Source organism: Sarcophilus harrisii, chromosome 3, assembly GCF_902635505.1.
Source record: "Sarcophilus harrisii chromosome 3, mSarHar1.11, whole genome shotgun sequence".
Lineage (NCBI taxonomy): Eukaryota > Metazoa > Chordata > Mammalia > Dasyuromorphia > Dasyuridae > Sarcophilus > Sarcophilus harrisii.
Window position 1 is genome coordinate 142,392,556 of NC_045428.1, and position 22,420 is coordinate 142,414,975.

Consider the following 22,420-nt stretch of genomic DNA (forward strand, 5'->3'; position numbering starts at 1 on the left):
CTTCTTTTTCTTCCTCTTCCTCTCCCTCTGTTTCTCCCTCTCTCTCTGTCTCTCCGCCTCTCTTCCCCCTTCTCCCTCTCTATCTCTTCCTCTCCCTCTCCCTCTTTTTCTTCCTCTTCCTCTCCCTCTGTTTCTCCCTCTCTCTCAGTCTCTCCATCTCTCTTCCCCCTTCTCCCTCTCTCTTCCTCTCCCTCTCCCTCTTTTTCTTCCTCTTCCTCTCCCTCTGTTTCTCCCTCTCCCTCAGTCTCTCCATCTCTCTCTTCCCTCTTTCCCTCTCTCTCTCTTACCATCTCTTTCCCTCTTTTTCTTCCTCTTCCTCTTCTTCTGCTTCTCCCTCTCCCTCAGTCTCTCCATCTCTCTTCCCCCTCTCCTTCTCTCTCTCTACATCTCCCTCTCCCTCTTTTTCTTCCTCTTCCTCTCCCTCTGTTTCTCCTTCTCTCTCAGTCTCTCTATCTCTCTCTTCCCCCTCTCCCTCTCTCTCTCTTCCTCTCCCTCCATGTGGCCACATGATAGAAGTCCAGAAATCACCAAAGACATGAAGCACAGATCCACATTTCAGAACCTGAGGAAAACTGCCAACTGCCATATCTTAGTTCCAGTTGTATCCTTATACCACCATACATATTCAATACTTGTCTGTTTTTCTAGGTTCTCCTTCAGACTTTCATTTTCACTCCATATTCTGTCTTGCACTACAGTTATTTATGAACATACATTATGTCTTTCATAACAGTACAAGGTTTGTGAGGCAAGAATTTCTTACCCATCTTTGTAACTAAATATCTGCTTTATAGGTGTTCATCATTAAATTGAGGTAAATACCCACTGTTTCAGGGTCATAGAAATAAAAAAAAATGTAGATAGGAGTAGTAGATCTGGAATCAGGAGGGCCTGAATTCAAATAGAACCTCAGACAGTAATTGTGTGACACCAAACTAGTCACTTAACCCCTGCTTCAGTTTTCCCATATATAAAATGAAAATAATAATAGTTCTATCCAACTTCCCAAGGATTTTGTGAGGATAGGAAGAGATATTTGTAAAGTGCTTTATGAACTTTAAAGTACTATATTATTATTAACTATTATCATTATTTTTGTCTTAGTTCATTTATATTTTAACTATATACCTTGAAATACTAGAATTGTTTGAACCATTTTTGCCGCAAAATATGTTTATTTTGTGCTCTTAAGAATAAATTTTCCAGGCTTTTTTTTTTTTTTTTTTTTTTTTTTTGCCTTTCTCAGTAGAGGAAATCTATTAAATGAATGTGACTGTGTTCTTAAGAGATAATAGGTGAATAAGGTTAGCTTCTAAAGATAAGACCAAATTAGGTCTCTTAGGGTCTCTGACATAATGACATGCTAGTAAAAGGGGAAGATTCAAAAAAAGCATTTTTTATTACTTAAAAAGATGGTTATTGGGAAAAATTCTGAATAAGTAGCCAATATTTGGAGAGCTCATTTTTTAAAGGTAAGCTATATATTTTTAATATGAATGCTGTTAAATATTGTGTAATTTTTTTTCTTTGCTAGAATTTGCTTCAAAGGAATATATATACACACACATATATACATATATTACATATATTCACACACATACATATATTTGTGTATATATTTATATATTGTATATGTATATATGTATATGCAGACATATACACATATAAAAGAATTTGTTAAAAATCATCCAATATTTTGTACAACAGCAGCCATGGAGACAGGAGTTCAAGTTCTTCTTATAGTTACATGAACATGGATAAATCACTGAATAGCCAGTCTCCATGCAGTTCTCTAAGACTCTAAATTGTAAATGATTTGGACAGTTTTCAAAGGTGGAGATCTTTGTTCAGGCGAAATGTTGATAGACCCACAAAACAATAAAAAGATTTGTTGTTATTTGATTGCTTCATATATGCTTGTCTCAATTTGTCTGTCTTCCTGCCCTCTCCCCCCGCCCCTCCCGCCCCATTCAACTATGCAATGTTGAGAGCAGGGATTTTGACTTATCTCTCTCTTGTATATACTTCACAGTGCTATACAACATTTGGCATACAGTAAATACTCAGTGAATATTTATTGAATTAAATTGATTTTAATTTTCAAGGTCCTTTCCACCCTCTAGCTCCCTGATTAACTTCTCATTAAGAATAAAATGGGCTTATCTTTTGAAGTCTCTGGAAAACCCTTCTGAAAATCATTATCTTATGGCCAGTAGGTAGCATTGTAGGAAATTATTTTGGCTTTAACTTTCCTTTTTTCAAAAGGAAAATGTATAATATAGATATGATCACTTGGAACCAGACTTCATGTTACATTATAAGAGAGTATAAGCATTCAGGAATTCCCTATAGAAGGTCAGCTTTCAACTCAATTTTTATCAAGTGATGGCATATTAACAACTTCTTTCCTGTGCCACAGGCTTTTATAAGGTCAAATATTTCAAGAAAATTCTGAATTACTTCTCTCTACCAATTTAAGTATATATACATTCATACATATATCTTAAGAAAAGGTGTAGTATCTTCCCGGGGGCATCCCAAGAAAGTGAGCAATATATTTTAATAACATGTAAATTTAAGTATCAGTTTAAAAGCTTAAATTCTTTCTGGGTATACTCTTCAGTCAGCATTTTCTTCTTTCTTGACATTAGTTTATCCCTGCAATGGTTTATCATAATTTCTTAACTGATAGAACCATAGATTTAGAATCTAAAGAGACTCTAGGGGCCACCAGGCCCAACTCTTTCATTTTACAGAGAAGGAACTGAAGCCTGGAGATATGAAATAGCTTGCCCAATGCTATAGAGGGAATATGTAGAATATGTAGAACAACTGGGATTTAAACCCCATGTCCTTTTAACTTTAAATCAAGATTTCTTTTCTGTTGTACCATGCTTCCTCTTAAATTTATTTACTATTATCTCTGAAAAACAAAACAAATATTGTCTTTCCTAAAACATATGGTCCACTGGTGAGGGAATAACTGACTAGAATTCTAGAAATTGAATCAATAAGAAGGGGAGGAGAATTCATAACTAAATATTGTGTTAACTATAATGAGATGGCAAGAGAATAGTCAAGAGGACTTGAGTTCAAATATACCTTCAGACTCTGCTGATTTATATGACTCCGAGCAAGTCACATAATTTCTGCCTACCTGAGTTTGCTCATCTGTAAAATGATACTAATAGCATCTGTCTCCCAGAGTTGTTGTGAGATCAAATGAGTTAACATATGTAAATATTTTGCAAACCTTAAAGCCACATGTAAGTGCTAAGTGTTATTATTATTATTATTATTATCATTATCATTATCATATGGAATTAGTTTACCTAGATTTGAGTCTCTTTGGGGCAACTCACTTACTATGTGACTCTGAGCAAGTTATTTAATCTCTCTGAATTTTGACGTCCTTGTCTATCAAATAGGGATAATAATAGTAGTCTTGTCTACTTCACAAGATTGCTGTGATAAAATGGTTTTCTGAACCTTAAAGTGCCATAAAATTGCAAATTATAATTGTTACTATAAGTTCTATAATTGTTGCTACAAGATCTGTAACAACCAGTATTTATATATGGCTTTTAAGGTTTGAAAAACAATTTATAAATATTATCTCATATTCTCCTCACCTGCCAAGAGAGAGGTAGATGCTCTTATTCCCATTTTACAGGTGGGGAAACTAAGGCTAAAATATTAAATGTCACATGGCTAGAATCTCTGATTGAGTTTGAATTTAGATCTTCCTGACTCCAGATCTATCACAAATTTAGGGGAGGGGCAAGAAGGACCAAAAGTAAATTTAAAATGTCAAAAAAAAAAAATTAAGAGGTTGAAGGCTTTTCTTTATACTTGAATATACTATATTCTTAAGAGTAGATTTTTCATATATCCACAATCTAATATTTAGAAAGCTAGAAATAGCTTTTATAGTTTTGATGTGTGAATGGAACTGTGGTCTCATCTATGTGAATATTCCCTCCAGTAGTACATTGGGCAAACTGTATCTATATCTTCTCATTATATGCCCTTGTCCGTTTGTTCCTTTAAATTTTCCACAATTAGATTTCATGAATAAAGGGGCAGCTAGATGGCACAATGGATAGAGCATCAGCCCTGGAGTCAAGAGATCCTGAGTTCAAATCCAGCCTCAGACACTTAACACTTACCTAAGCATGTGACCCTGAATAGTTAACCCTTCACTAGTTGTATGACCCTGGTCAAGTCACTTAACCCCGATTGCCTCATAGGGGAAAAAAGTACATGAATATCAATGGTATTTAATTATATAATTAAACAAGATAAATGATCCTCATCCTCAAACTTTTAAATTATATTTGTATATTTGAGCATTTACCCATTATAATGTATATATTTATTTATAAATTATATACTTTCACTATTGCAATAATGATCAAGCATGTTATAAAACATGTAAAAATAGACATTTTTAAAGAATGAAAAAAAAAGATTTTAAAAATTTGGTCCTAGTGAGCCACTAGAATTTGAGTAGGGAACTGATATGGTCAGATAGTAATAATCCAAGCAGAGGTAATGAGGCCTTGAACTATAATATTAGCTATATGAATTCAGAGAAGAGGACAGATATGGGAGATATTATAGAGGTAGGAATAACAGAACTTAACAACTAATTAGATATATAGGGTGAAACTCTTTCTGTCTAATAGGTTTTTACTATTAAAAAAAAAAAAACCTTCATTAAGCTCTACCATTCCCTTAAACTGTGGTCCTGTTTTTCCTTCCTTTTTTATTCAATTTCCTTGTAAATTGTTTATATTTGCAGGATCTATTCACTCATTCCTCAACCTTTTGCAATCTGGCTTCCAACCTCTTTATTCTACAAAAACTACTTTCTCAAAATTTTTTAAATTTAAAATTTATTTTTCCATCTTATACCAAAAATAACTCTGTATACACAATAGAACTCTAAAAGAGGATCTTTCATAATCACCTGTTTAAAAAAAGAAAAATTCATACGTTCCACATATTACTTTCAAATCCATCCTGCTTGTTAGTGCTTCCTTCTAAACTTCTGAAGTTTTCTTCTGTACAGTTTTTTTAAAAAGATTTCAATGGTTTTTTCAACAAATGATTTTTTATTGCTAAATATGATGGTTCTTTTTTAGTTTTAATTCTTCTTATGTTGACCTTTTATACATATGTGTGTGTGTGTGTGAGTTTATATGTATTTGTTACCTTTCCCATTAGAATGCAAGATCCTTTGTATTTGTGTCTCCAGTATGTAGGACAGTCCCTGACATGCACTTTATATATGATTATAGATTGATTTAGGGATACTGATTAATAGAAGATGATACCAAAGTCAGGACATGGATCATGGTATGTTACACTGTAACTGGGAAGTTTGGAAGAGGGATGAGTGAAGGAGGTAAAGATAATGCAATGATATAGGTGACCCAGATGACAACCCATTTATGCTTGCTGGCCTTGTGCAAATCACTTTATCCCACCCAGAGGAAAAAGGGAGCCAAGAAATGGGGGAAGCTAAGTTCACAGTCATCAGACATTGCTCTAGAATATGGAATCTTTCTTCTGAAAAGGACCTACCTGCCTCAATCATGGCGTGATTTTCAGGGAGGAAGAGATGAATATCCTGGGGATAGGCAATTTGTCCAATAGCACCAATACAGCTGTACAGTGCAGCAAAACAATAGTCTTTAATTGACATTAAAGTCTGATGCCCATCTCAAAAGAGAAGAATTTGAAAACTTTCATAGTAGTGGGAAGGAGTGGAGTGGAGATAAGGTAAGCTATAGTTGTCTTGAAGACAAACCCTCATTGGCTATCCTTGGTCACTGGGTATGGTGAAATGTGTTTCATTTTCTATATTCCTGATTAGATGATTCTACTCCTCCTTGAAATCAGACCACAATCCCTTAGAAGTTAAGCTCTAGGGGCAGATAGGTAACACAGTGGATAGAACACCAGCTCTGAAGTCAGAAGGCCCTGAGTTCAAATTCGATCTCAGACACCAACACTTGCTAGCTGTATGACCCTGGGCAAGTCACTTAACCCCAATTGCCTCACTAAAAAAAAAAGTCAAGCTACACACAGCCCTGACTTTGGAGGTAATTGAACTAAATCATACTTTCCTTTCTATCATGCATTTTAACAGTGATAAATGATACACAATTAGCCAAAAAAAAAAAAGACATAAGATGGTCCAAACTATCTTAAAATAATCTTAAAGTATGTGGTTTGATTTAAAAGAAGAAAATAACTGTTAAATATATACTTAGAGAATCCAGTTGATAGCACAGTGCAGGATTTACATGTAAGATAAATGAGCAATTTTCTGGGAAATGCTAACATTTAGACTTCTATTAAAACTTAGCATTTGATGAACTGTAGCTCTTTAATGAACATATGCTGAATAAATCAGCATATTGGTTATTTATTTTGTTGTTGTTCACTTGTTTCAGCCATGTCCAATGCTTTATGACCCTATTTGGGGTTTTTTGGGCAAAGCAGAGTGGTTTGTCATTACCTTGTCCAGATCATTTTATAGATAGGGAAAGGAGGCAAATGGGATTAAGTGATTTACCCAGAGTCACCCCCAGTTATTAAGTATCTAAGGTTAGATTTGAGGTGACTCTCCCTGACTTTGAGTCTAGCATTCTATCCACTGTGCTGCCTACTTTCCCCATCAGTTATTTATACCTTGTTGTCTGGGAATAGGTCTTGCTCAGATGGAAAGGTAGGAGAATCTGGGGAACTTGAAAAATGGAAAGAGAATCCTAATGGAAGGGGGGTGAGAAATGGAAGAGACAAGGCTTAGACAGACAAACTGGGAAACTAGAAGAGAAATTTCACTCAATTCACACTTCACCTGGGTCTCCTATTAAAGGCATGCAGATTAGCCAAGCAGTCCCCATATTAGAAGGTGAGGACTTGGAGACATGGTATGTTCCACATCGGGGTTGCTCAATAAATGTCTACTGGTAATGAAAAAGAAGGCCCCTTCTTTGATTAGAGAATGTTTTACTATTGATTCAGCAAAGAACAAAAGGGCTCTTTCTGAAATTTATGTAGTGAAGTCTAGAATGTAATATTATGGCCTTGATTGAATTCATGTGATCCAGATTACAAAGGCATTTTAAATGCCTGCTATAGAATATCTATAATAAAATAACCTGCCTTCAATTGCCATGAATATAAAATTATTATGTACTTTTAATTTTTCAGTACAAACTATATCTACAATGATGTTCCATAAGTGTATAGACTCTATTCACTCACTAAACAAATATTCATTAAGTACCTATTATATGTATATATTAGATGTGTTTTTAGTTGTCGTTGATTATTTCCTATTTATTCTCTTAAAATGTTGTTGGGGTTTTTTGTTGTTTTCTCTAAAAGTTTCTGGAAATAATTCTCTTAGCAAGAGATACTAGTCCAGAGCCTTCTGTTTACTTGTCATTATTTACTCTTAATCAAAAAGCCTGCTAGAAAGGCCTACGGTAAGAGGGGATTTTTGCGATAATTAGACAAAATAGATCTTGTAAATCCCAGTAGAAACAATACAGCTTTCAGGCAATGTTTAGCAGCATTTGAAAAGCTTAGAGAAGAAAATGTCTTTAAAATCTATATGCTATGGTAAAATCCACTGTTTATCCCCTGTCACTGGTGCAAGGAAATAAGATCATTAAGTTCAGGGAATATTGCTATTTTAATTATAAAATCCTTTTGTAGAAAACTATATCTTCATCTTTTGATGCACAATCTTTACCTAAGGTTTATTTAGTTCCTTCTTTATAAGATACAATACTGTAAATGCATAGAGGAGAAATTTATCCATGATTCCATTTATACTCATGAGAATAGCATAACCTAAGAATAGCAAATATAATCACAGTCTCACTGAAGATGTAAAGGCATAATTTGCTTTCAACCGTGTATGTGCTGTAAACTTTGGCCAGGATTTATAAAAGCTAACATGATTTGCAAAGTCTGCAATTCATTCATTCATCTATTCATTCAGCGACCATTAACTTCCTACTACGTACTTGAAGCATAATGCCAGTTCAAGAATGACCTCCTCTGCCCACTGAGTCACCTACCTGCCACCAAATAGCAGTTAAGTGACTTGCCTAGGATCATATCATTGTCAAATTTAAACTCAGATCTTCGTGATTGTAGCCCCAATCTTCTATCCACTGAGCTACCTAGCTGCCTCAATATAAAATATCTTTTCAAAGAAGCCACTTATCTCAGATTGCTTCATGTCAAACTATTCTGTGCCTCTCAACAGCTGTGGAAGGTTGTTTAATAATGTGCTTTGCTTGTACATGTCAAAACACCACATGTGATGAAAAGCAAATTAGATCTCTTCATACTCCTATGAACTACATCTTATGACAGTGCTTTACAGTATGTACTAAAGAGCATTAGCATTTTAATAGATCGAGATCTTTGGTGTCCACAAGCTGAGAGTCTAGTGAAGGGGTCGGCAACCTATTGCATGTAGCAAAGATGGGACATGGACTGATTTTCAGCAACAGATGTACTGATTGTCACTATGCTCTTACCTCCCACCATTTGTGAGAATTTTCTCATGACTGCTTACAAGAATTTCCCACCCTTTTCCTGGTTTTTAATTCTAATAAATGTTACTGTTGCTATTGGAAAAATTATTGTTTATCCTTTGTTCTTGTAGAGGAGGACCAAGACATCAGGAAGGTGATGCTATGGCATGCAAGTAAATTGGATTTAAGTGAGGGAGGGCTGAGCAAGGTTATTTTTGCCTCACTTTCCCCTCCAGAGCCATTGAGGCCAGTAGCAAGATACAGATCAATACAACTAGAAATAGTCCTGGATAAAATGAGAGAACTTGGCCTTTTTAAGCTAAAGTTTTCAGCACGTCTCAGTTTTCCTGAATCTCCTCTAAGTTAATCAACTCCCCTTTGGTTCTACTTAGCATCCTCATAATTACCCCAAATAATATACCCATCCCTAGCTACTATTTCTATATGTTTTAATCTCCTATTAAAATATAAGTTGTTAAAGAACAAGAACTATCTGTAATTAGTATTTATATCCGTAGCTCTTAGTATAGTGTTTTTTCCCATTAATTTTCAAGAGGCATTAAATGGTATATATATATACATATATATATATATATAAAGAGAGAGAGAGAGAGAGAGAGAGAGAGAGAGAGAGAGAGAGAGAAAGAGAGAGAGAGAAAGAGAGAGAGAGAGAGAGAGAAAGCCTTTGAGATCCAGTGCAACTCTTCAATTTTACAGATAAATAGACAAACTAAGAACCTGAGGCTCAGCTCCAAATATATAGCTAGTCAAATTCTCTGACTTCTAGTCCAGGTCTCCCTTCACTACACTAGTACCTCCTCATGTCTCGCCTACCACAAGAGTGGTATGTCACCAGATGGATAGAGCAGAATCCAAAAGCTATTCAGATATGCCTCAGCAGAGCTGGTGCTTAGAAGGTTTCATCTTGGATTGAGGTGTATGGTCAGGCAAGTGAAGTAGAGGATTAGGTGCAATAGGTAAATATTTAGGCATTTGCCCTTACGAAGTCCAGAAATAGACATGAAATAAGTTCTCTAGCAAAGGGACAAAACACAAGACTTCAAGTAATATGATGAGCAGTTCCTGGAAGAAGTTCAGGCAATTAACATCAGGGAGATCTCTCAGCAAGAACTCATTGGAGCCAGTTCCAAACCTCTTGGCTGAGCCAATGGTTAAACTTTCACTCTAAGTGTTTACAATTCAGGAATCAGCAAATGCTAAAAGTCAGAGATTACTTTTTTGTTTTTTTGCTTTCTAGAACAGAAAGTGGTAGAGAAAATGTTAATAATTAACATTAAACTTTAAAGTATGTCAATACATAGATTTTTTTTTCTGAAGAGCAGCTAAATGTACTAGCACATGTTAGTAGGGACCCAATGAGAAGATGATGATTTGGGGAAAGTGCAAAAGTGCCAAAGTCACTGAAAAGACTCATGAGAACAAGGTGGGGTTCCAGTCCCAGAAACACTGAAATAAAATTGCTCAGAGAATAGGGCAAGAAATTTAGTTCCTAGATATGGGATGTAACAATTGGTAGTAATGGTCCATGAACTTAGTTCCAATGATTTTTGTGATTCTACTAGTAGTCTACTAGGACAAGACAATTAGGTTAAAGTGCAACTTGATGCTAAGTTATGATTACATGGGTCTTTACATCTATCTATGCTTGAGACCCCAAGGGAAAACTACATGGTCTCAGCTCTGGTTACTGGACAATCAAGTCTTCCTAAATCAAGTTCAGTATTCTATTCAGACTATTATACTGCCTCAGGACACCTGATCTTGATCTATGCTTTATTCAACAATGTATGTTGAATAAATTTTCAACTTTACAAAGTTTCAAACTTTACAAAAACTAGTTGAACATTGTAGAGAACTTCAGGTATGGAAATATTTTCTATTGATGGGGAGCTGCAGCTTTTTATAGTTTTGGACAGTGATCTGGGGCACTAAGAGGTTAAATAACTTACCCATGGAGACTCAGTATGTCAGAAACAGGATTTGAACCAAGATTATCTTAACTACACTGGCCTCTAACCACCATTCCACACTATTTCTCATTTCTATTTGTCTTTTTCATGTGGTACATTTAGGGAGCAGGAAGCCAGAAAGGTGGTATCAGTAAACACAAAGCAATTTAGCTGAATTATTTTTCAAAGTTCCTTTAACTTAAGTTCAGTTGTACAATGCCAGGGTTAGTTGCTTGGGAGGAGGTAGTTGAATAGTTTTTTGGAGTACCTGAAACCAGGCTACAAATATGAATAGTAGCTAACATTTTTATAACACTTTAAAATTTACAAAACAGATATTAGTTTTATAAATATTAGCTTATTTTATCCTGACAACTGTGGGAGGTAAGTACTCATCTCACTATACAGATAAAAGGACCAAGGTAGACTGGGATTAAGTGACTTGCCCAAGAAAAATGACTGAGACTAAATTTTAATTCAAGTCTCCTTGAATTCAGATCCAGCAGTCTATCCACTATTCTACTTAGCTACCCAGTGAGAATGTGAATGAGGTTCACTTTTTTTCAGTCAGTTGTCTTGACACTGGTTAGTTAGCCAGAGCCAAAAGATATATCAGCTTGCTATAGAGAAAGGAGATGGGGTTTTGGAGAGAGTGGACAAAGTTCAAGTCCTTATTATATTTCTTAGTAGCTATTTGACCTCAAGTAGTTTTCTTTGGCTTTCCTACCTGTAAGATAAGAAGAATACCTTTCCTATTCTTCTATTCCAGAGGAGTACTATGAGAAAGATGCTTGGTAAACTTAACATCCTCACTCAGCTGGAAGGTAATATTCCTATTCCTTAAGAGCTTGTTATTTTGTGTTTTGACAGATGCCATGCTTTTGGTAGCAGAGAGGCTAGAGGGGCCATTCAACATCGAATCAGTAATGGATCCTATTGACGTCAAGATTTCTGAAGCCATCATGAACATGCAAGAAAACAGCATGCAAGTATCAGCAAAGGTCAGTTACTTATGTACTGTAACTTAAAAACAAAATAAATTGGTAGGACTGCAATCTAAGAGCCAATCATTGTAAATGTTATTACTTTCCCAGTTTTTTTCCTGTCCAACTGAAAATTAATAAAAACTCCCAACAAAATGGCATCGAGATGAGTAGTAATCTTTTAGTTCACAACCACTCAATCATGAAGAAAATTATTGGCTGCTAGAAAGTTTCAGAAAGCCAAAGCATGTTGACTAATGGTTCACAGTTGTGAGGAGTTTTGGCAGAGCTAAGGTTTTTTTTGTGTGTCAGAAATGTCTCCACATGCTTACCCTATTTCTCTCTCCAGTAACTTCTAATTATGTCTTCAGCTGGGAGATCTGGGCAGAGATGCCTCATGTTAAGTGTAAATAATTAAACATCCCTGCTAAGGTTCGGGTTGTGACTACAGGTGTACCTCATTTAATAGAACTTGTGGAAACAAGGCTTCTTTATACAAAATCAGCCATATAAAACTAAACTAAACAAAACCAAACCTCTGAATACATAATATGAAGCAGGAGTTGGCAGCTAAATGGGAGAAGAAATAAAATCGACTCAGGGCACAGCTCCTATTTGTCTCCACCCAGTTGCAGATAAGTAGAGCCAAGTGTAGAGAACTTATAAAGCTTATGAAACATCCCCAGTTTCCTCTTTCAAGGCCCCTTTTCCATGTTTGTTAACAATTTCCTTCCCCCCACTAAGACTCTACCACATTCCCAGAATTAAAATATGGAATGAGTTTCTTTGTCAATCATTTATGTTGACTGATACCCATTCACACCCAAAATTCATCTCCAACAGGTAATGCCATTTTAAAGTCTCTGTCCCTAATTTTGGAATGAAAGGCATTTAATCTTGTTCAAAGAATCTTAAGACAGCAGCATACAGGTACAAAGATGTGTGCCTATATCCCAAAGCCAACTGCACCTGGTTCAGTCAATTGAGGAGGGGATCTAGAGAGACTGATGGAATATGGGGGTTAGAACAGAAGAAAAAGTCTATAAAATCCCAGCTTAAATAGCCTCTACTTAGTTCAACAGAGAAAAACACACTCATCCTTATTGCGTATTAAGTCATCCTGCCTCTAGTATACCAAGATCTATCACCCTTATTTTTTACTAGCTGTTCATCCAAGAATAAAATAACCAAGAAATAAAAAAATTTAAAGTCTTACTTTATGCCAGGCACTGTGCAAAACACTAAAATTTCATATTTAAGAAATCCTGTTATTAAAATTCAAAATTCAACACATGGTGATTTTTTTTGTTCTAAGGTTTATAACCCTGAATTTTATATTTTATTATTCTGCAGAAATCAATAATTCAGAATTATATTCATTTTCTTCATTTGTTGCTTATCTGATCACAAAGCATAATTTTTAAAAAGAATTAAACATGATGGTTTACCTCCCAACTGAATGTAGTAAGTCATCCTCAACTTTCTACTCATTTGATAAGAACTTTCTATTTTGAGGAAAAAAAAACCCTTTAATCTATATCACAGAAATATTCTATATAGAGGTTGGAAATGCCCTTTAATTTTGGGCATATTTAAAAGTACTTCCTATATAAGCTATGACTGGATATTAATTATTAACTTAAATCAAAATTTTATTTTGTAGCTAAATATAGTCTGTCTCTCTTGCTTTCTTCTTTAAGTTTAAAGGAATTCTTTTTTTTTCTGAGGCAATTAGGGTTCAGTGACTTGCCTAGAGTCACACAGCTAAGAAGTGTTAGGTGTCTGAGAACAGATTTGAATTCAGGTCCTCCTGACTTCAGGGTTGGTACTCCATCCACTGCACAATCTAGCTGCCCCATGGTTTAAAGGAATTCTTACTAAGGATCAATAAATATACTCAACAAATTTAGTATAGTTTGACTTTCAGATTTCAGCACAACATCATTAACTTCTATTAGTCAAGCATTAGGTGAAGCCAGAAGCTCTTTAATAATTAGGAATGATAGAGGCATTCTGGGAATTGTAGAATTTACAAATTATGGTGACTTTGGTTCCAGGGTGTGATCTGAAATTTCCTGTTGGAAACTATGATTCTAGCACTTCCCTGGAATGTGGACATTTCACCATTTTATTGAAAAAATTGCAAAGAAAATAACTACTCAAACTTCATTCTGGAAAAATAGTGAATTAAAATGCCATACCTACATTGAATAAACATAGAAATATCCAAATGGTTCCAGTTTCATTATTTTTTACAAAAGGTTACAGTTCTCCTCTCACATCTTTCTAACAGGTTAGCTGAAAGCATTCATTTAATCCTACCCAAACTCCCTAGTTTCAGATTTCAGATCCTGTGTATCTCTGTCCTTTCCCAGTATTAAATTAAGAAGGAGACACAGAAAGACAGACAGACAGAGACAAAACAGAAAGACAAAGAGGAAACATAGACAGAGACAAAGACAGAGGGAGAGACAAATAGAAAAAGAGAGACAGAGAAGACAGAGATAAGGAGATAGACAGAGTCAGAGGGACAGAGATAGATAGAGAAACACAGAGATACAGAAATGCACACACACAGAGTTGCCATCATATTAAATGAAATGAACAGGTAAATCAGCTTCAGCTCCTCACCAATTACATGAATAAATTAAATCTACAGGTGTATTTATTTATTCATTCATTCCTAAAATATTTACTGAGCATCCTATTTGCATCAAAAATTGGTCTAGGCACCACAGGAAAACACAGAGAAGACTATCATAGAGCATATAATCCAAAAGGAGAAAAGAAGGTATATATACAAATGACTCTGAAACCAGGTAGAATATGAAAATTCAGTAAGAAAAGTATGAAAATATGTTGTAGGAGTTCATAGGAGAGAAGTCATTTCCAGATAAGTGACAGACCTCATTTTAGCCATCACTATTCACTTTGTCCTTGACCTGTTGTCAGATCTGTTAATGGGTAGCAATATTTTAAATTCAAGTTCTAGGTCCCTTTTCTTTCCCCACAAATACTTGATTATAAGTTCTAATAAATGCTGAAATGATTGAAAAGGACACTTGTGAAAAAGTAATAATTACCTACCCCATTTTTTAAATCTACTAGTCAATTTTTGGTATTTAAGATTTATCATAACATTATGATTATGTTAGTATCATAATAACATTATGACATTATTGTAATGTCATACATTAAAGTTCAAACTTTTTCTTCTCTATGTATAGAATTTCTACATGAATTTAAATTCTTTTTTCCAAGTTGAAAAGCAATTCATAACTTGAGGCAGCACAGTGCCATGGACAGAGCAATAGATTTGGAATTAGACCTGTTCTAATTCCCATTGTGCCATTTATTATGCGATTTGGGTTGAATTAATCCTTTGCATCTGTTTCCTTATCTATAAAATCAGAGAAAATATACTTGAGAGATATCATGATATAGGGTATAGAGAGAAGTCTGAGTAATTGAGAAAACTGGAATTCAAATACCACCTCTGGCTTACATGATTCTGGGCTAGTCATTTAACCTCATAGTTCCCCAGGCAGCTCCCAATGACTATGAATTTGCAAAAAAGGCAAATCTACTTTGGTAGAAAAAAGTTTTTCCTTGGGAGTTCCCTATAAAATGAAATATAGGTCCAGAACAAAACCAAAACTATTTGCAGTATCTACTTTCAGGGTTGTTCTAAGGATCATAAAAAATTGTGTGTGTGTGTATGTGTGTGTGTATATATAATCTTTTAAACCTTAAAGCATAATATATATGAAAAATATTATCTCTATTTAGTGATGTAGTAGGAAAAGTACTAAAGCTGAAGTCTCAAGACCTGTGTCTTAATTTAAAGTCTGAAACTAAATATCTGTGGGATCTTGGGCAAAATACCTGCTCTCCCAAATTACAGGTAAAAATGAAGACATTGGTTTAAATGGCACCTGAGAATGCTGACAAATCTAGAAGTGAGTAAGAACTCCTGTTTAACCTTAATTGTACCTTTTTTTTGAGGCAATTAAGGTTAAATGACTTGCCCAGACTTACACAGTTACAAGTGTCTGAGACTGAATTTTAATTTAGGTTCTCTTGACTCCAGGGCTGGTGCTACCTAGCTGCCCCCACCATTTTTAATTGAAAATTTCCTAGTGCTTTATAAACCCTTAGATACCTACTTTATCACTGCTATCAGCCACCCCTAAGGACACAATGTGGATAGATCATTGCTAGAATGTATGGGGGAAAGAGGGGTTATATATTTAGAAGAAACACCAATTCTTCATCTGTTATCATGAAGCAGTCATTTCAACCACACCCATGCAGCCCCCTGTCTTCATATTGATCTTGCTGTTTGAAGAACTGCTATCTTTATTCTCCAATCTTTGTTACCCAACCTAGTCTGGGGAACTAAATATTTTAAAGGCTTGTTGGAATTCTTGAAGGAATTGAAGTTCTTTTCAAGAGCAATAAATCAGACCCCTCAATTCTGAGCCTGTGATTTTCAAAAGCCTAGATATTTCAGACCTGTTGATTAGTTCCTTCCTGTCCTATCAGGAAGATGAAACTTATCTCACTAAATATAATTTAACTATATTAGGAATAATTTCAAGGCTAATCCAGGGAAAGATTGGTTTGTCAGATATAATCTAAATTAAGGACAAAGACTTATTAAATTCCAACTGAAACTACCCATTCAATTAATGCTTATTACAGACAAGGGAAGAGCCTATTACAGAAAAGTATGATGGCTTTCAGGTGCTTAATTTTTTCCAGACAGTTCTTGAGCTTCATTTCTAAGATATACTACAGAAACAAAACCACAAGGACCTAAAATTCCAAAACCAGAATATAGACGTCTTCACCAAATATACAGGTTTCTTGGTATATCATTTAGATCAGCGGTGCTTAATCTGGGATTGATTAATATTAAAAAAAAATTTAGCTTAATTTATTTCAGTGTAATTGGTTTCCTTTGTAATACTATGTAATTTATTTTAAGCATTTAGAAACATTATTCTGAGAAGCAGTCCTTATGCTTCATCAAATTGCCCAAGGGGTCCATGTTACAGAAAAGGGGAAATGGGGATTAAAATTGATAGAGATTAACCTTTGGGTTCTTCCAACAAGAGACACTTTCTCTTCAGCAGAGAGTTTCCCTTTGATTATGGAGATGATTTCAAAATAGGAAAGTAGGAAATTGAAGGGAATTCTAGTGCTCAAAAATAAAAAAAAACAACAACAAATAAACAAACCCTGGAATAAAGCTGAAATTTAACTGAAAAATGAGTGTCTGGTTGCTAATGCAGAATTAATTGTTTTTTCTACCTATCTCTAACAAATTCTTTGTCTAGCTAGATAAAAGGCCTTAGTAACACAGAATTATAGCATTTCAAAGTTGTGCCCAACCTTGACGATAGAGAAAATCTATTTGATATAAATAGGAGGAATTCAGCCAAATCAGGTTATATCTTGGCTTATATCTCACTCAATGTAACATTGCTTGTGCCTATAATAAATTCTTGTTGTTTCTCCTTCACTCTCAAAGATGTTCAAGACATCAGGGAGATCATGATCCCTGATATGCAAATGAATTGTATAAAATAAAGGAGAGCTATGTAAAGTCCCCAGCCTCACTTTCTCCTCCAGAGCCATTTGGTTCCAGTGGCAAGATATAAATTAGTTTTTACTATTGGAATAAAATGGATGGTTTCTCACATGCTTCCCTTATTTAATCCTTCTCCTCTGACTTATATATAAGTCATATGTGACTTATAGATGACGTATAGATGATATGGTGAAAAAAAAAACAGCAAAGAGGACATTCCATATGACATATGAGATGCCAAAACAAAATTCAAAGGTATTTTGAATATAACCTTCAGAAAGCTATGACTAAGAAGGAATAGTAAACTCCATGGATTAATTGCAGGGTTTTGGTGTTATCCTTGCAAGCAATGTACTGAATACACTATGTTTTTCATTGAAAGAAAGATCTGGGAGGTCTTAATACTAATGAGCCAATCCATCTTACTTTGTTACTATAAAATAAATAAATCAGCACGATACTTAATTTTTTCGCTTAATATTGTATTTTTTCCAATTACATGTAAAGGTAGTTTTCAACACTCACTTTTCTAAGATTTCGAGTTGAAAATTTTTTTTCTCCCTCCCCTCCTTCCTCTTTCCCCAAGACAGCAAGCAATTTGATATAGGTTATACATATACAATCACTTTTAAAATATTTCCATTTTAGTCACGACATAATTTAATTTCCATTTTTCCTGTAAATTTTATAGAAAAAAAGTTTCTAAGCATTTCTGCTGTGAAAGACCTTTCTTTACTTCATTCAAATCCAAAAATTCATATTCTCACTATCAACTAGTCATTTACACCACTTGACCAGACAACTGGAAGATGGCCATACATTTGCAAGAATTTTCTGTATTTCACTTCCTTTTTGTTAGCATGTGTAAATGAACTCTTTCTACTCCTTTCTTGTATAAAATCATACAATATTTATATTCCAAGGTTTCAGTTCCCAGATTCCAAGCTAACCTGATGGCTTTGTTGTAAAAGGTCAAAAAGAATGGTCAAGAAATATTTATTTCTGGAAGTACATGCAATTTTTTTCTTTTAATGACAAAGTTTAGGCCCAGGTTTTATCCTCTATCTGCAGTCACTTTCTAAGTGATCTCCCTAATTCCTCTCTCTTTTCCCTTCACTCTATTTCCACATAGTTGCCAAAACAACCTTTCTTATTAGCATATAATCTTCAGCAATTCCCTATTGCTCCTAAGTAAAAATATGAATTTCTCAGCTTAAAATTTAAAACCCTGCACAATCTATTCATAGTCCACTTTTCTGGACTTTTCCCCTCCAATTCAGCCAAAATAGTCTACATGCCATGGACATGACATTCCATCTCTTGTTCTATACACAGCCTGTGCCTAATCTCCATGACTAGAATGTTCATCTTTGCTCCTTTGAATTCTTATTTTCCTTCAAGGGTTAGCTAAGATGCTATATAAAGCCTTTCCTGGTTTTTTTCTAGCTATTAATTCTTTTCTTTCCTCAAATTATCTTTATTTACTTCTCTTATATTTTGCATCTTCTCCCCACCTCCAGTAAAATGTGAGTTCTTCAAGATCAGAGATTATATCTAGTAAATATTAGGTGTTTAATATATGTCTGCTGAATTGAAATGAACCAAATTGAAAATCTCCAACATTGAGACTTTCCCTAAACTTCCCTTTGGAGCTCATTACTCAAATGAGTTTAGTTTTAGGGTAAAGAAAAGAATTTTAAATTCAATTGAATCTATACATAAGCAGAAATTAAGTGTGAAATTAAGTACTAAAAAAAATGGTGAATCATATTATGCTCTGTACTTATAATTCTTTAAAAAGTCATGCCTTCTAATCAATCAACAAGCATTTATTTAGACCCTACTAAATGCCAGTCATTGAACCCTGGGTACCAGAGATATGAAGTCAAAAGTTGATCAGCAAGTATTTCTTAAGTAGGATCATTTGTGCCTGTCAAGGCATTTGCCTGGGCAAGGAGAAAATCCACCACTTCATGTGACTCTTGCAGAAGGTATCTGAATAATACAAAATAAAGAGGAAGGAAGAAGAGGAAACTCTTTGTGAATAGTCTCAAATTTTCAGTGAAATATGAAGCAAGGTCTCTCAAGGGACTTACATTTCTCTCTGAGAGATAATGTGTATATATTTAGATGTATACAAAATAGGCACAAATTAATACAAGGAAATTTGCAAAGGAGACAGTAGTAGCTGAGAGGACCAAAAAAGTTTTCATGTAGTAGAGAAGGTAGTGAGTGAGCCAAACCTATAGAAAACGAAAAATTATTTCCAATTTTTAATTATTTTTCCATTAATAAACACTCATTTTCTCTCTCTCTTCTGCCTTTCTCCAATTAAAAAAAGTAATAAAAAAAACTCTTGAAACATATATGTGTATGTACCCACACAGAGATAGAGATAGCTAGATAGCTACATACATACATACATACAATCAAGCAAAACAAATTCCCACTTTGGCTACAACCAAAATATGTATGTCTTATTCTTCATCTTTAGGCTTCTGAAATTATGACTGGTCATTATTTTTGTTAGTTTCTAAGTTATTTGTCTTTACAATGTTCTTATTGTATATACTGTTCTAATCCTATTCACATCTATCTATATATATAGACTTCTATGTGTATATATGTGTGTGTGTGTGTGTGTGTGTGTGTGTGTATACATACACATTTATGTTTCAAGAGTTTGGGGTTTTTTAATTTCTTTTTCCAATTGGAAAACAGAGAACTCCTCCCAGATTTTCTGTTCAAAGAAGTTCAGGACATAATTTTCCATCTGGAAACCTCAGCACCAAGTTCTTCTGCCCAACCCCTTTTTAAAATTGTGCTGTCTTCCTTTATTAAATTGTGAGCTATTCAAGGGCAGAGACTCCTTCATATTTATTTGTATCCCTGCACTTAGCATTGTGTCTGACACTTAGTAGGTATTTAATAAATATTTATCGACTGACTGACCTGGACAAATCATTTGACCTTTCTAGATCTTCCATCTCTTAGTCTATGAGTCTTTGATCTTTGTGATCTTTAGAGTAAGTCCCTTCATTGTTGAAAAATCTACTAATCAAAAATCACATGAAAGTATGTCTTAATAGCTTCAGTCAAGGTGTCTTTCTTTCCATAATCCCCAAAGTAAGCCTGGTGAAGTTAAATGTAAGTGCCCTCGGCCCACCACTTGGGAGGAAATGTCAGGCCTCTGTGCTGACAGAGAAATGCAAAAACCTTCAAGGAAGAATTATTTTCTCCAGGAAATAGAAAGAGTCTATTTTTACTAAAGTGAAGAACTCAGGAAATATGTTAAGGAACTTACAGATACCCTGGAACTAGGTTTATGTAGGCATTATGCACAAACTTTAGAAACCTCAAAAGTGATGCAGTAACTGGCTTTCTAGAATTAAAGTCAATGAAGAGGAGCCAAAACAAGAACTGATGACTTGACTATATTTAGTTTAAGTCAGAATTCTCTCAGCAAAAAATTGAACTCACAGAGGACTTCAAATGACTTTGCCAGGAATCTTGGCCAAGAGGCCATTGTAATCAAACCTTAAGGATATAAAAGCATGAATCAGACCTCTTCACATCGATTTCATTATGGGAGGCCAATTCCTGGGACAGAAGGATGAAATTCTGAAGTCACTTTCCCAAGACCAAATCTTGTGGAAAATTGCCAATTCAAATAATTAGAAATGAAAGAATAAAATGCCTAATATGAACATGGTGGAGTTCATAGAAAGAAGTAGATATAAGTTAAGATGACATGATACTTTAAAAATGCTTCATACTCAGAAAATTTTTCTAAGGATATTATTAGCTGATTATTAGTATGAAACTGAGCAGTTCTTAAAATGGATCTTGAAAATTTCACCTCTTTTTTTTTCTTTTTTCTTTCTGTCTTGCCCAAACTGGAAGAATATTGGTCACTCAAGGCTTAATCACAATATTGATCAGCATGGGAGTGTTGACCTGTTCAGTTTCTAACCTGGATGGGTTGTCTCTCCTTAGTCAGTCTTGTGACTACTCTACCCCTTCACTCCTGGGTACTCAACACATTAATGTCAGATTTAGCTTTATCAAACTGCAACTGAGAATTCCTACACTAGCCTCAGCATCTCTGGCAATAAAGATTAGAGACCTGCATCATCACCACTCTCATCTTGTCACTTGAATCTTAAATGATTCAAGTGAATCTGAAAAACAAAGTTTTTAAGTTTTATTGACTTTAATAAAGTGAGAAACTAAAACCATTGAAAAAACATTGGTTGATTTGCAAATTAAATATAGGCATTTTTCCATTTAGGATTGTAAGACTTTTAGAGCTAGAACAACCTTTAAAAGTTATCTGCTCCAAGCCTTAATTTTACAAATTAGGAAAACTGAAGTCAAAAGTGACTGGCCCGTGGTCATATTAGTCATGGTCAAACTAGAATTTGAATTATTCCCATTATTCTGATACCAAATTTACTGTTCATTCTACCATACCATATTGCAGTGATCATCTCTGCGGTAAAATGATGACAATAAAAGCTGGCATTTAAATGGTTCCTTAAAGTTTTCTAGGTCCTTTAGAAATATTATCTCATTCTATCCTCACAACAACATTGGGAGATAAACACTATTGTTATCCCCATTTTATAGATGAAAAAACTGAGGCAAAAACTTTTAAGTGACTTGTCCAAGATCACACAGCTATCACATATTTGAGTCGATCTGAATTCAGGCCTTCCTGAGACCAGTGCTCTACTCACTGTGCTACCTAGCTATCTCTTATAATATACTAAAACAGTATTATACTATTATGTTATACTATATCCAGATACAGTATGTTATAGTGTATAATATATGTAGTATATAGTTTAGTACTATAGTCCTATATTCCTTGAAAAATTAAGCTAATAAGTAGTCACTAGTACCTATCATTGCTTGTTAGCCCTTTTGCTGAAAACAGAGATACCAGTAGGCTTCTATCTTTTTCTACGCCAAATTGTCACTCTGATGATAAATAGTAAAATTTCTACCTGTCATACAATTGAAGATTTCTGTTTAGGATACGTTTTTAAATGATAATAGCTTTTTATTTGTCAAAATACATGTAAAGATAATTCTCAATATTCACCCTTGCAAAACCTTGTGTTTCAAATTTTTCTCCCTTTCTCCTCATTTCCCCCTTCCCCAGACAGCAAATAATCAAAAATAAGTTAAACATACAATTATTCTAAGCCTATTTCCACATTTATCATGCTGCACAAGAAAAATCAGATCAAAAGGGGGAAAAATGATAAAGAAAAAAACAAGCAAGCAAACAACAAC

General features: G+C 34.6%; 1 protein-coding gene across 2 annotated transcripts in view; it reads left to right on the forward strand.

Moving 5' to 3' along the window:
- GPC6 (glypican 6) overlaps positions 1-22,420 on the forward strand; it is a 1,223,594-nt gene that overhangs the window by 1,086,012 nt on the left and 115,162 nt on the right. For both annotated transcript variants that reach the window (XM_031963620.1, XM_031963621.1), the window contains exon 5: positions 11,411-11,541. In XM_031963620.1, the coding sequence (XP_031819480.1) occupies positions 11,411-11,541 (131 nt within the window). The remainder of the gene's footprint in view (positions 1-11,410; positions 11,542-22,420) is intronic.